Here is a 14,904-nt window from a genome sequence, read left to right as displayed (position 1 = left end):
CTTTCTTGAGCTCTCCCGCTTTCGTGACGTGGCTTTCATTCGATTTGGAAACAGTGGTTGTCTCTTGGAAAGCAGCTATGCTTTGCTGATATTTGGTCTCGGGCACGAGGAAGATGGACAAGACCAGCTGCAAACCGGAAAGACCTGCATCGAGGTAGTACCAGCCTTGGGGAGAGATGGCGCCAGAGATGGGACTCGCGAACAAGACCCAAACAGCAGCCAGAATTGTCTGGACAGCATTCTGAATCATGAGGCCCTTGCCTCTCTCATGTAAGAAGAAGATTTCCTGGGCCATCATTAGTGAGTGAGACTCTAAATAAAGCGACAAATTGGTCAAACCTGTGTGATCATGGGAACCAAAGCCTCGCTTTGGCCGGCAGCCAGCGACATGAAGCATCGTGCTGATAAGTGCCACGCATAATTCCTGGCCGTGCCACAAAGGATAGCGCCGATCAGCAAGATGGCAGAGGACACAAGAAAGACCATTCTCCTGCCAATGGCAATGGCAATTGGAATGCCAAACAGGTTGCCAATTCCCCTAGTTGCTGTAAGCATTTGTCCAAGAGCTATGTTTGGCAGCGGTAGCTCACATAAAGAGTGTGGGATACGTGATCAATGCGGTCATGTCAACATCGCCGTAGCCTTCTGCCTCATACTCTGCCCAGTAGAAGCCGAGAAGGCCACCGAAACCAGAGACGAGGGAAAGACCCAAGGTTGAGACGGAATACCAGGAGGCATGGGTGTCAGAAGACGAAGTTCTCGAAAAAAAGGGGGTACGCGAACAACATACACAGAGATATCATGGTAATGACGACGTATTTCTGCCACATGGGCATATTCAAGGGATCTGAGCAATCGAGTTAGAGCTATTGTCCCTTTCGGATTCTTGGAGGAGTCGTTACCCTGCGGATCGGCGGTAGGTGTAGGCACGTAGACGATAGCGCCTTCGGTCAGGCGAACGGTGCCCATTACAGCAACACTTTCGCCCACTTTGACATCTTCGACGCTCTTGACACATGCCCAGTCATTTTTGGACTTGTCTGTCATGATGGCTGGCAAGAGCTTGGGCTGGAGAGTGGTAATATTGAGGTAAACTGACGAGATAGAATTGGACGATGGTTGTAGAAGTTAGAAACCACGCCAGCACTTGGTTAGTTTATATTGATGATCTTCCTTGAGGCTAGGGCTCGCCGTTGCTCGTTTCCCCTCATCGCTTCCGGACTACGGGCCGTTCGCTGACCGAGAGGGAGGCCGTGAACCCCAACTCAACCCCATGGGGCCCCGCAATCTGGGCGCCAAAGACTTGGCGTGAGGAGTAGGGGGTGCATGGGCATATGGACAGACATCGTGCAGGACAGAAGGTATGGTCAAGAGATATTACCAAGATCCGATTTGCTAGCTAGGCTACTAGGGTAGCAGTTAGAGTGGCGAGGGACAGTACGTTTTGAACGCTTAAACTTTTAGTAAATCCAAATGCGATGCTAGTATACAGATGGTGTTGTTATTTCCATGCACGATCAGGGCCTCCGTTGCAAAATCTCCAGTGTGCTGCCCAGTTGGCCGTGCTATTGGGCCATCCAACAAAGCCCGATGCAACCTAGCCCCGCTGTCCCTCACCAGGAATCTTTTCTTGGGTATTAGCAACAGTCCTTTGTGAAAGATGAGCTCAATGTATGGGACCCAAGACGTACAGGCATTGCCATTATTTTGCGGCTTCGGGTCGGGCAGTGTCAGTGGGCTTGGGACGACTGTCAGATGGCAACAGTCTTGTTCGTAGACATACTGCTACGAAATTCTTGGAAAGGTGCGCTGATATTGTGTGCGATGTCGACATTCTACGCAATTAGCCTGGTATTTGCGAGTGAGTATCTAAGGAAGTGTGCTATGCCAGCTGGAGTCAGTTGGCCTAGGCTCCAAGTCGAAATGTTATGGGTGGGGAGGAGTAGGTTTGGCCTCGGTCGGCAAGTCCTTGGCGTCTTAGTCTACCGAAGAGCATGGGGAGGGGCCGAAATGACCGAACTCGGCGGCTAGCTCGGGGGCTTGGGGTCCAGCCTCGGAGGAAGATCTCTGACCCTCAACTCGGCGCCTCTCGGTCTTGCAGGGTCTGTCCCCTTGACCTTGGCGAAATTGTGAGTTCAAGTCATGTCTGCCCTGCCTTAGGGTCAGGCTAGGTCAGGGGCCATGGTGGCGTTCATCAAGTGTGATAGGATCAAGAAAAGAAATTAATAATTTGTTCTTTATTCTAGTTGAAGCCCGGCCCTTGATGGGTTAACTGAGCCAGAAGATCGAAAAGAAATTAACGTTGAAAGAGATACCACAGTAACAATACAGAGCGCACGTGAGCCGTTCGTGGGACTATAGACTGTAGAGTTACTTATTGCGTGAGAAGTTTGAGGGGATGAAAACACACTGGGGGATTCACCTATAGGGCTGGTTGATGATTTCAGTACTCATTTTAAATACGTATGAACAGACAGGAGCCCTATCGATAGGTGGACTTTCGGAAGAAGTGTTGCCGAAAAAAAGGAGACTGTGCAATTCTTTCAGAAAATTCCAGCAGCGTTCTTATGAAGAGAGTAAGTTTCTCGATCATGACAAGGTGAGTAAGAGATTCGGCCACAAGCGGACTTCCGTGTGAAACTCTACCAGCTCGCTCAGCTCACTTTCACCACAGCCAACTTTTCTCGTTTTATCGAGTCTTGCGACAGAGTTGTTTTCCAATATAGATCAACATTGTATTCTATTGATTTAGTTCAAATTGACTGTTAACAGGAATCATCTAGCCTGTGTTTATGCGAGTCTGGTTGAATCAGACTGGCTAATATGGCTTGACGCCGGCAAGCTTCAGGACCTGCTCCGTCAACTCTGGCTTCTCTAGGGGCTTGTCACGCTCCATGGGATCAATCTTCCCATCGACCATGGCCTTTCCATGACCCCAAACGTTGCAATGTGGCCAGTGTGTCGTTGCCTCCCAGCGGCCAAACAATTCTGCCTTGTAGGTCACATCCTCGGGCTTCGCCAGAGCGGCGGGTGTAAAGCATGTGTACAGAACTGTTCGGATCGTCTCCGACTCTGGCAGTGCAACGTGGTGAATGGTGCGTGAGTCCCAGAGGATTAGATCTCCAGGCTCAGCATTCACCTTGATTTGCCGGCACCCCTTTTCCTCAAACCACTTGATCTCGTCCTCATTGAAACCGTAAAAGTCGTAGAACTTGGCCGCAACGTTTCCTCTGTCTCTGGCCGGGTTGCACCGGAAGAACTCCTCGAACAAGCTCGAGGAACCTACCATGAGAAGGAGACCACCGTCCTTGGGACCAGCCGGGGACAGGTTGAGTAAGCCCTGGACACAGGCGAGACCCTTGCGTTCAGGGGCCTGGTCGGTGTGTGGCCATGGGGTAAAGTCATTATCCTTTCGACCGGGAAGGGTGATGTTGAAGGTGTCGAATGACACGAGGAGCTCCTTGGTACCCCAAAGCTCCTCGAATCGCTTGACAATCTCGGGTTCCCTGTATTCAACGTCTGTTAGACTCTGTGGGCCATTGGGAGGGGGATGAACTCACGTCCTAGCGTCCCACATGAATTTCTCATGTGCCGCACAATAGTTCAAGTACATGTGACGAAAGTTTTGCGGCAAATGCTCCTTTGTCTAGGTTGTCTTGTCGTCAAGATCAGGTCACGATCCAAGCTCCGTCGTGTATCCATAGCATGTAACCAATGCCGAAAACGCAAAGTCCGTTGCGATGTTCAAACCCCACGATGTCAGAATTGCCTGCTCCGCGGCCAAGAATGTGTAACCACGGATCCGCGCCGGCCCAACGGCGGACCCGTTGTTCGACAACGGTGTTCCAGTCCCTACCGATACCAGCCTGTGAGAGGACCTACCCGGGGTAGAGGCCGAAATGGCCCAGACCAGATGCAGCCGAGTCAATCCAGTCCCGCCTCGCAAACAGGAGAACCAAGGACACCCTCTACTGTCGAGACGAAAAACTTCAAGTGTGATTCTTGGGCCACGGGAGCGCATCATGAGACGAAAGACGTGCACCTCGCTGGATCGTGTGTTGCCACAGAGCAGACCGACATCATCATCAACACGGATGAGAGCTCCCACAATATCAAGGTTCGCATTGGACGAATGGCGCCACTCCAATACGTGTCGCTAACTTGCGCATAGTACATGGGCAGCAGCAGCTTGCAGGGTCTAGCTGTTTTCATCGATTTGCGTCTTGGAAGACATGGCTACGAGCCCATTAGCCCTCTCTTCCGATACGGTATGCGGCACGCAGAAGACTTGCATCTACCATTGAATGCCTCCATACCCGATCTCCCTGCCCTCGAAGTTGTTGATAATTACACATCCGCTTTCTTTAATGCAGTGTGGCCACTCTTTCCAGTCCTGGACATGGACGCCTTTAGGTCTGAGCTAAAAGATCTGCATGAGCTCCTCCAGTTACGGAAGCCGGAACGATTGGAGGAGATCCTATCCACAGAGCATGTGCCACTTCTCGCTACAGCCTTTTCTGTCATGTCGATAGGAGCTGATGAGATGGCTGGGGACATCACCGAGGTTGGGTCCAACTACCTCACCGCCGCGTATGGTTTCTTTGCCCATTTGGTGGCCTCTCCCCATTTGGGGAGTGTTCAGGCCCTGGTACTCTTGAGCATAGCTCTCCGTGGTAGAGGAAAGGATGGGCAAGCATGGCACACAATCGGCCAAGCGGTTCGAATTTCTCATTCAATAGGACTTCACCGTCACTTGCGCCCTCACTACGAGCAGCGACCTGAGCGACCTGACGATCAACTCAGATCACGAGTTTGGTGGTCGTGTTATGCCATGGAAAAGATGTTGCAACTCGAAACTGGAAGACCAGCCGGGATCATGGACGGAGACAATGACTTACCTTTTCCTGACCTGTCTCCGGAATCAGACGCGGGTGGAAATGTCCATTACCTCGCGATATGGGTTTCGCTCGCTAGAGTGCTGGGTCGGATTAGCGAACACATCTATGGGAAACCCGATAGCGCTTTCTCGTTATTATACGAGACTGGGAAGCTAGATGAATGTCTCCAAGACTGGGCTGCTTCTGTGCCTGAAGGCTTTCGGCCAGGATCCGAAATCTTCACTGACCAAGGGATGAGCTCAGCACTGCCCGACCGTATTGTCATATTTTGTTCACTACAATTTTACCAAGTAAGTATGCAAAACTTCATGTGCTTGGTGCTCAGGCTGAGTATCTACAGGCTCAAATTACTCTTCTCCGGGCATCCTTGATCCTCCCCTCGAGATCGTATGATATGAAGATTATGGAATTCGAAACCAGCTTGCCATCGCGCCATCGTCTGCTACAGAGTCGGAGTACCTGTATCAATGCTTCTCGGTCGATTGTGAACTTGGGGCTTGAGCTTTTGGATAGAGGGACGTACTCACAACTCCTAACACCAACTCCGGTGTTTCTTGCCACCGCGATGCTTGCGCTCAACATCTTGTCAAGTCCCCAGAAGCGTACGGCACGCTCGGATCTGGAGCTCTTCACGGCGGCCAGTGAGACTTGTGAGCACCACTATCGTCGGCTGGGACAGGACGAAAGGTTCATTGGAGTTTTGGCAGCACTTCGCACCCGTGTACGCGATATTCTCAAGGCCAATGGCGATACTAACCTGACAGGTCATCCAAGCGATCATCCCACAGGTGATCCATCTTCCTTCTTTCCTGTTTCTGTACCTGATTTGCCTTTGACACCTCAATCTAGTGTTCAGAGCTTTGACATTCCTCCCTCATGGGTTCCACGTTTTGAACTAGGTAACACTGATCTTGGATTTGTGGCGCAGGGTGTGCCAGAGATGAGCATGAATTCCATGGCTAGTTGCATGTCTTTTGAGCAGCTCTTTGCCTTTGTTGTGGGCAATGGCAGCTTTGGTTAGCGTTTGACAATCCCGGCCTAATACGTACATGTGTCATCAAAGCGTTCATGTTGTGATCCATTATCTATTGTTTGTGAGCACATCGTCTTTTGACAAGCCCACTGCAATTGGGTTACCAAGAATGCTCCCATGGAGCCCCCACACAGCCCTAGTAGTGATATCTCGTGTTTTCACAGAAAGATTACGAGTTTGTGGCTTGTAGCTTAGCAGACCCCCGCCTCAGTCGTCTGACGGGCAGAGGAATATTCTCGGCGCAAGGATTCCAATCGGTGCTCGGCATCCCACGAAGTCCAGCCGCTTATCAAGTCCATCACAAAATTACTGCGGGCTTCGTGGATACACCGAGTCCGATAATTAATATTTCTAGTCACCGTTAAAGCATTAGTAACTAGTTGCACGGCCACCTAAGTAGTTATTCAGAAAAGAATGGCATTCACCTATTCTCCTTTGGCTAGCCATGCGGTATTTTTCTATGAATTCACAACCAAGGTTACCATCCTTCAAGGTGCTCTGGCTAGATCCCTTCTTTCCAGCGTAGTTTTGCAAGGCAAACTAGTCATTGTTGCCCTTGATGACGCCTCTAGGAGTGGTCACCATCAACCACCAAAGCAAAGAAAGGTTATCACCACATGACGGCTTTACAACCAATCCTACATAACACCATAAACGGCCTAATCATTCCTCCAGCATATACATGCCCATGGGTGCCAGCCCAGCATCGTCACCCTTCTCCCTCTTCGTTCGCAGTAGAAGATCATGGAACAACCGAAGACCCTCAGTGCTGACCTTCTCCTGTCTCAATCCCTCCATAATAGTCTCAAAGCCTTTCAGCTGCATCGATACAGGGTTACCAAAGTTTCTGCCCCAATCCTCATCATCTAGCGCGGCAGCAATATCCCCAAGAAACGGGAGAAATGACGACAACAGAGGGATGACAATCTTTCGAATCGGGTTCTCGACCGATGGTGAGTTTCCGTCTTCGACTGCTCTCTGACGCTTGAGCAGATTCATGGCTAACAGGCCGCCAGTGAGCATGCCGTCCATGGCTGCAAGGGCAGCGATGTCCCACAAGCATGCTGCTCCTGGGTCTTCCGCGACATAATGCAACTTTCCAAGAGGCGACATGATGCCAGAGACTCTGGAAAATACTGCTTCTGTCTCGCCGCTGAGCCAGATAGACGAGTGCTCTGTGCCAACCAGCTCGGGTGTCACCATTATAGCGCCGTCCAGATACTCCACAATGCCCTGGGCCTTCAGCCAAGCCTCCATCTGGCGAGCTTCCTGAGAAGTGCCCGTTGTGATGTTGATGATCATCTTTGAGGATTGGCTTTCCTCAAAAGGTAGGACCAATGAGAACAGCTCCGTGATGTTGCTATAGGACGCGACGCTGAGAAGAATGACAGCGCTGTTCGCAATGGCCGCTCTGAGGTCGTGTTCGAAGACAGCCCCGCGGTCCGCAAGGTCTTTCAGCCATGGTCTATCGGGGTTTCTGTTCCACATGGTGACAGTGAAGTCTTGTTCAAGCCATTTCCGAACTATGGCCGCACCGATGTTGCCGACGCCCACAATGGTGATGTCTGTCTTGGGCATGATGATTTATAGGTAGCGTTGGAGGTACAAATGTTGGGTGATGAGTTGGTGTAATTGAAGTGAGAAGTTCTTATCCAAGAGCTCTGCTCCTGCTCTGGTATTTGTACCTCGTCCAACCCCCATGTCGAGATGGGCTCTAAGAGCATGCATTTACAGCCGCGCATTTGAGATCGTGCCAGCGGAGTTTGATGCATCAAAGTCCGCATATTTGGCGGACTTGCTAAACAGCTGATGCCTGTCAAAGTGGCATCTTCGGATCTGGAATTCCGAACTCCCAGCACGTATGAAGGGTTCTAGATACGGATCCCGCGCGTTCCGGTGAAGAGGGTATTGGTAAGAATGAGGTCTATTTAAAGATGTTTCTTTGTAATAAGCTCTAAGCTAACTTTGCCTATCCTCCCTTAGCTTTACTCACCCCGCGTGGCTTGGTCCGTCTCTTTGTCCTTCGCTCGTCCGTTCCTCGTCCGTGTATTGACTGGGAAGCAAGATGCGGGCTATGACCTTCAGAAATCTTCACAATCTGGAGTGGCTTTTCCCAACACATGAACGACTAGATTTTTCCCAGTCAAATCTGCTTAGGAGTGAGATTCTTCGCCCAACAGCTCGCCCTTCAGCATTCACACGGCAATTAAATTAGTCTCTCTAATTGCCTAGGTACCCGACAGAGAAACACCACCGCGAAAATTATACATTTGTGCAGGATAGGAGAAATAGCAAGATACCTCATTAAGGAGCTCCTTTTCCAGGAAAAATACAAGATTTTCGCTGGCAGTCGCTCTTGGAAGGCCTGAACAGCCTCAGACACACTACAAAGCCTATCATGATCTAGCTTAAAGGTGGACGTTAACTACAAGCTACAACAAGATATGTGAAATGTATCTAGCTCTCCAAATAAGGCTTATATTATGGTCTAAACCGCGTGCACCTCATAGAGGGCTTACGAATATCTATGCCAAAGCATACCGGGTGCAACGACCTGGGGCTTAACACCAAGTGTACCAATTGAACCTGACCGACCTATTCGTGCTTGTATCCCTCGAGGATATACAATTGTACCTCTTTCTACTCCGTAACAATCTACATTATGTGCATCCTGGTGGCTTGAGAAATACAGGACCAATGAGACGCCACAATCGATTGTAAGTGAATAAGTTTCAGGGAAATTGCATGGACTTGCGGTCTCTTCTATCTGATCAATGAACTCTCTAAAATAGCTACAACAGCAAAAGACACAGTTATCAATACATGATGGCATCAAGACTTAATACCGGAAACCACCTAATTGTGGGCTCAGAACCACCTAGCTGATAAAAAGAGACGGTGGGCTACGTAGCAGCTTACGAAGCCCTTCGATACCGGTATCAATTGCGAGATCAGCTCGATGAGATAATCAATAGCTGAGCACTAATGCATGCAAACTTCTGGGCTCTGGTTCCAATGAAGTGATTCGGGTTCTGTCTAAGTCCTTGGCCTTCATTTCCGCCTTATCCACAGATGGTGCGCATACAGGGGAGCCCGTTGGATCCTCCAACACCACAATCAATAGTCTGGGAAACTAGTTATCGGTCACCAACTTAGTACGCGCTAAGAGACCACGGGAATTTTTATTCAGGAACATCGCAAAAGGGGCTTTTACTAAAAGCAAGCCAAAAACACCAAAACGCCCCGATCGCTGTTCTCCTCTCCTCTCGTTACGCTTTCCTTCACACTCCGTCACAACGCCACCGCCGCCATGAGATCTACCATCCCGCTGCTGGCGCTTTGCCACCTCTCATTGGCATCCAGATGCAGGCCTTACTCTTCGTCGGCCACTTCCATCTTGTCCACAACGACCGATGTGCCCAGTGACACTGAATCCGCACCGTCTACAACCTTATCCTCAACCACGCTCCTAGAGAAAACCGACTCATCCACAGCCCTTTCATACTCGACGACTCTTTCAGAGACTCTTCCAGAGGACAGCACTAGCGAATCTGCCACCTCAAGCAGCGAACCGGCTTCCACCGCTAGTGAAATCGAGAGTGTCACCTCGGATTCGTCCACCATCCCCACCACTCTGGTCACGACTCTGAGTGTTGAGCCCTCAACTACAACGACCTCTGTCTCACAAGGACCTACCAACCTCATTGTCAACCCAGGCTTGGAGGATTCAGACACGGTAGCCCCTTGGGTACGAATTCGCGGTCTCGGGAGTGCGTCTATCTCCACCACAGAATTCCATGGAGGCAGTCAGTCTGGCTATTTCACTGGAGCACCTGGAGGCCCCGCAGGCATGGGTTTCAGACAAAACATCGACTCTTCTCTGCTCGAAGCTGGCAAGGAATACCGGTTCTCGGTATATGCCAAGGTAACAGTGGCATCGGGTTGCTTCACCACATTTGTAGGATGTGGCACGGGAGATGCATACTTCAACACTGCGGGCTTTGGGGGCAACGGTGACTGGACCCTAGCGACAGTGACATGCTCTTGGACACAGGCGCGCTTGGATGCTGGAGCAAATGTTCTGGTACAGGGCGTATGTGAACGCTTTTCTTTCTATATGGATGATGCTGCCCTTGAAGAAGTGGTGGCATCAGGATAGTGTTTTGTATGTATTGCACCAGCCCTTGTATATAATTAGGCATGGTAGAGTTATACAAAGGACATATGACCTGGGAGAGCATTCAGCCAGTTCTCACTACCACAAGGCCAGGCTCCGTGCAAGCACCGAAAAAGGAAAACAGGAATGCGTTACTAGGTTTACTCTATCTCAATTTGCGTGCCTTTGAGTTTCATGTTTGTACTCTCCTCCTCCTCCTTGATAACCTCTCCCCGCATTAACCCTGGAAAAATCCCGTATCCGACTACAGCAAATCGGTTCGTCGTATTAGGGATTGGCCGTAGAATGACCGGGATCCGACAGCCAAATAGAACCCAGACCTGGTCTCCTGACTTGACACCGGAATCTTTATCTAGAGTCCCCAACCGTCCACCCGATGTCCCTACGAATACCACGTAGCTGATATGAAGCATTGGTATCAGCGCCGCCCTTTCGTCTCTCGATAAAACATCCGTGGGCGTGTATCCTCCAAAGACGACGTGTCGGAGACTAAATCCCTGCTGATCCACCTTGGTTGCTGCCACGCACAGGGCCCGAAGCAATGAGACTCTCCTCGCTGGCGTTGGTTTATCCTGATGGTACATGGCACGGTAACGTTGATCTCTCAGCCATGAGAATAACAGCGACGTGACTTCGTCTTTCTCGTGGAGGGGGGACTCGGCCACATCTGGCCAAACACGTCGACAGTATCCTTCCAGCTTTTGCAACCACTCAAGAATGGGCTGACCACCTGCTTCTTCCCGGTCTCCTACAAAGGAGACTGTGTCAACCAAGAGGCCTTCTGCGGAAAGAGTCAAAGTATCTTGATTGACAGAAGCACGGGTCGCTCGAGTAGTACCACAAGCTCGACTCGCATTGATGGGCCCCCAGTTGATAGTAGCATGTGGCATCCAGGTTGGGAGGCCCTCTCGATCCGAAGTTGCGTTGGGTGCGTGGTTTCCTTCGAAGGCCAGAAATGAGAGGTCGTGATACTTGTCCAGGAAAAGACTGAATACCTGAGAGTATATGTTGAGGATGGGAGCCTGGTAGTCAACCCAAACCGCGTCCTGGTCTATGTCTGCAACAAGTCCTAAGACACCATAGACGCGATCTCTGGGCTCAGTCATCTTCAAGCCAGATGCCTGGAGGAATAGATGTAACAATGACGATCCAAGGATGTCTCGAGTTATCTTGAAACGTTCCAGGTCTTTCTCCCTGTGAACCTGACGACCCTTGAGCAGACTCTCCCTGGCACGTAGTATGCCGCCCCCCAGAATCTCAGGGGTCAAGGAGTCTTTTGCACTCCCGTCTATGTAGCGAGAAAGCTCAGACAATGGGCCGCTGAACTGAACCATCTCGCGCTTGATGACGCCCACTTTATCCTGGAATTGCAACAACTGCGCCCCATCAAAATAATCTCGGCGACAGTACACCTGAATCTTTGGAGCAAGGATCAGTTCTTGTTGTATCCACAATCGACGCCAGTATGGGTTGCGAAAGATGTCCGCGACTGGGTACCAATACGACGGATCGTGAAAGTCGTCAAGCTCTACCCCTTTGCCAAGGTTTTCCAAGTCTTCAAACACAGATGTTATAGGCTGTACGTTGTGATCAAGCCAAGCGCAGACCACTTGTGCAGTGGCGTATATCGTTTGCATCAACTTGATCTGATGCTCCTTCTCGGCATTGTCAGGCTGGTTGATACAGATGGCATCCGTCCAGATGACGCGAGGCTCGCTTGCGTGTCGCAGGTCATCCAGAGCTTTCCTGAGGTTTCGGCCCACGGGGAACTTGGCGCCATTGACAGAGATGTCGTAGGTTGGCCGAGGCGGTCCCCATGTGTAGCTGAGCGCCTCGAAACTGGGCTTCTCATCTAAAGAGACGTTGAAGAGACGCGTGATAACCCTGCTACCAGGCTTACCAGGGTATAGCTCTAAAAGTCGTATTTCGCGTTTTGTTGGATCCAGCGGCGCGTACTGGAACGATGAGGTTTTTTTCGACCTCTTTTCGACAGCCGACGACACAGCCGGCGGTGGGCGCTTTGCTCGTAGCTTTCCCATATTAGGCATGCCGGAGCGATACAGAAAGTTAGAGAGCAGAGACAAAGTAAAGCTAGGGTACCAGCGGGTGAATGAAAGAGTTGCCACCCAAGGTTGAAATGGTGCGGGGTTCAAAAATGATCATACGAATGCAGAGAGCGAGGTGCATGGATAAGACTACCAATCAGACGCTCATCTTACCGCTGCGGCTGAAGGGGTACATTTACGGATGGGGATTTTGAGATTGCCACCGTTCAAGAATGGCAATGCTACCTACAGCAAAATCGTTGGCCCTGAGTAACCTAATTTCTTTTCATGTGTTGGAGATATCAACCGACTGGTAACACTGTGCTGAGAGATATCATCAGACTAGCTTTACGTGTACATGTACCCGGACAACCATATTCCAGGGTTTAGTTTCATTTTGCTCACGGTTAGCTAGCTATGATGGATGAGCTCATTGTCACTAAGAGGAAAACCTTCCTCATAACGTCAAAGTTAGCCAGGTAGAAGGTTCTAAATACAGATTTGCCAGTCGCATCTTGTCTTCAGCCTGAGCCAGTAGATACCCTAGACAGCGACCAAGTTGATTTATTTGACTTTGGTTAATGTCATTTACTCATCTATGCCTTGTTCAGTCTACTTTTCAAGGAGCAATAAGTGATCAACTTTTACTTGGTGTCATCCCGTCAACCTTGCAATTTATGCAAACAGGTAAACCAAAAATCATGATGTCAGTGCCGTCACATAGCTCTCAGCTGTCTCTTCGCAGAGTATGAGCAGGCAGCAAGTAACGCAAGTGAGTGATGTACGGCACAGTCGCATGGCAGTTGGAGGATCTTCGCTTATCCGTATGGAGTTTAGCTTCATAGGCCCGCGACGACAGTAAGCCCAACTGGCAAACCCGAGGTGAATAACATCATCTTAAGTTTTACAGATGTCTAATCAGTCCTCATTATCTTACTACCTTTAGTGTGGATATCTTAATCTCTGATAGTATCAAGAAACTGAAAAGATCAGAGCTTTCCTGGTGGTGGTGCGGTAACGGTTCTGGAGGCAGGTCATTATCGCAACTTGTTTGCCGTCTCCGGGAGAATTTGTAAACGACCCGAGCGTGAGATCCAAGTTCACCCGGAGCCAACTCTACAGGATGGAGGCCAATTCGTGGCATAAATTGTGTGATGGCCTAGACTCGGGGGTAAGGCGTTCTGTTAGGTTTTCCATGTCGCCCTACTTCCGATTTTGACCTTGAGGGCAATATTGATTCAATTGACAGTCGGAGACCGCTTTGTCCCGGTCCTTATAAATCTCAGATTGAAGTCGGAGGAATATCAGTCCGGCAGCGCCAGAAGGATTCTAGGAGATAATCCTTCGGCCCTATAAGACACAGCAGATGGGGCTAAAAGGGATAGAAGAAACTGAATTAACAGCAATACCAAGAAGTCAGACACTCATCATGCCTTCTTCCGCGCCAGTACTGCTCTGCCCCGACATTGCAGACATAAGCCATGCTACCCCGGCTCTTGTTGAGTTCATCCGTCACTATTTCCAGGCTAAAAGCCGTCATGATGCAGACGAATGGATCAAAGTCTTTGATACTTCCAAGATCACCTATATTGAAACAGTTCTCGGTCTTCATCTCAACTCAACAAACTTTGAGGCCATGACGAAAGCAATAATGGCGACATGGGGCGCAGATGCCAGGTCTTATCCCCTTCGTATCATTGGCGACACGCATAGCGCGGTCATGTTCTTTGTGGACACTCCAGCTATGTTCGGCTCGGAACTTCGTGGGATTGCCGCACTTGACATGGAGAACGGCAAAGTGGTTCGCCAGGTCGACTACTGGGACGGGCGGCGAGCTCCCTTGGCCGAGACAAGAGTCCCGGAGAGCCAGTACCCCACCAGTTTCGGAGAGTCGGCAGTGCAGAGGGCTCGGAATCCGGTACTGCAGGGCATCGTCAATGAGCTCCATACGGGGCTTTCGACGGGCAACAGCAGCGTCACGGCGGCACTGTTCGACGTTGATACTATTTGGGAGGACCGAACTACGCGCACCCTACTTGATGGCCGATTGGCTATTGAGCGCTACCTTGCCAGGGCATCCTCCAGCTTGCCCTATGGTACTGGCGCAACTGTTAGACATGTGGTAGGAAACGAACAAGGCGGCGGATATGAATGGTTCGGTGGGCCAGGTGCAGCCGCTCGCCATGGCATGACAGCTCTCAAGCTCAATAAGGATGGCTTGATTACCTGGATCAGTCCCTTTTGGGATGCATCGTACGCTAGCGACGTCGCAATTGCAACGCTCCTTAGATTCGCGATCGAGGAATAGGCAGCTTCTTAGCAGATACTATATCTAATAGTTTATATTATAGCATAACTTTGTCTAGTAATCGTATTTATAGTCTTTGTTGAGCGGTCGAGACAAGTCAGGCGAGGTGTTGAAGCATTTGGGCATGGCTGTCCAGTATTACTTTACCCGTAGACCAAAAGATCTAGCACACCCGTCGGCTACTTTGCGCTCGTTATTTTCTGGGCCACAAAAGGCCCTTTTGTGACTCTATCGGTTTGCTTGAAATGGTTATACAACTGGTTGCGCTACCTATATCCCCCATAATGGTCAAAGAAACAAGACAGTTAATAAGGATCGTCATTGACTCTTATCAGAAAGCCGGTTCCATGAAGCTCAGGCGGCGCCTTTCAGAAGATAATTGCGGTATCGCATCGAGGCAGTCAGCAAACTAGAAGAGTCTCGACGCACTACAAATCATGTAA

The 14,904-nt window shown here is 50.1% G+C and overlaps 6 protein-coding genes across 6 annotated transcripts; 3 read left to right on the top strand and 3 right to left on the bottom strand.

Annotated features, from left to right (window-relative positions):
* Positions 1 to 2,818: 2,818 nt before the first annotated feature.
* On the bottom strand, positions 2,819 to 3,577 carry MRS44_005597 (uncharacterized protein; the record flags this gene model as incomplete). The annotated part of the gene is made up of 2 exons (XM_065621448.1): positions 2,819 to 3,506; positions 3,561 to 3,577. 2 exons carry the CDS (start codon positions 3,575 to 3,577, stop codon positions 2,819 to 2,821), a joined length of 705 nt encoding a protein of 234 aa, XP_065477520.1.
* Positions 3,578 to 3,913: 336 nt separating this feature from the next.
* On the top strand, positions 3,914 to 5,919 carry MRS44_005596 (uncharacterized protein; the record flags this gene model as incomplete). Its single annotated transcript, XM_065621447.1, has 3 exons — positions 3,914 to 4,117; positions 4,172 to 5,188; positions 5,239 to 5,919. 3 exons carry the CDS (start codon positions 3,914 to 3,916, stop codon positions 5,917 to 5,919), a joined length of 1,902 nt encoding a protein of 633 aa, XP_065477519.1.
* Positions 5,920 to 6,594: 675 nt separating this feature from the next.
* Positions 6,595 to 7,509, bottom strand: MRS44_005595 (uncharacterized protein; the record flags this gene model as incomplete). Its single annotated transcript, XM_046281951.2, has 1 exon — positions 6,595 to 7,509. One exon carries the CDS (start codon positions 7,507 to 7,509, stop codon positions 6,595 to 6,597), a length of 915 nt encoding a protein of 304 aa, XP_046140849.1.
* A 1,732-nt stretch (positions 7,510 to 9,241) lies between these two features.
* Positions 9,242 to 10,090, top strand: MRS44_005594 (uncharacterized protein; the record flags this gene model as incomplete). Its single annotated transcript, XM_065621446.1, has 1 exon — positions 9,242 to 10,090. One exon carries the CDS (start codon positions 9,242 to 9,244, stop codon positions 10,088 to 10,090), a length of 849 nt encoding a protein of 282 aa, XP_065477518.1.
* Positions 10,091 to 10,248: 158 nt separating this feature from the next.
* MRS44_005593 (uncharacterized protein) lies at positions 10,249 to 12,147 on the bottom strand (the record flags this gene model as incomplete). Its single annotated transcript, XM_046279305.2, has 1 exon — positions 10,249 to 12,147. The coding sequence occupies one exon, from the start codon at positions 12,145 to 12,147 to the stop codon at positions 10,249 to 10,251; it is 1,899 nt and encodes a 632-aa protein (XP_046140850.2).
* A 1,435-nt stretch (positions 12,148 to 13,582) lies between these two features.
* MRS44_005592 (uncharacterized protein) lies at positions 13,583 to 14,461 on the top strand (the record flags this gene model as incomplete). Its single annotated transcript, XM_046273405.1, has 1 exon — positions 13,583 to 14,461. One exon carries the CDS (start codon positions 13,583 to 13,585, stop codon positions 14,459 to 14,461), a length of 879 nt encoding a protein of 292 aa, XP_046140851.1.
* Positions 14,462 to 14,904: the final 443 nt, after the last annotated feature.

This window comes from Fusarium solani (genome assembly GCF_023522795.1).
Source record: "Fusarium solani strain SB1 chromosome Unknown bctg00000003_1, whole genome shotgun sequence".
Classification (NCBI taxonomy): Eukaryota; Fungi; Ascomycota; class Sordariomycetes; order Hypocreales; family Nectriaceae; genus Fusarium; species Fusarium solani.
This window is presented reverse-complemented; position numbering and strand designations above follow the sequence as displayed.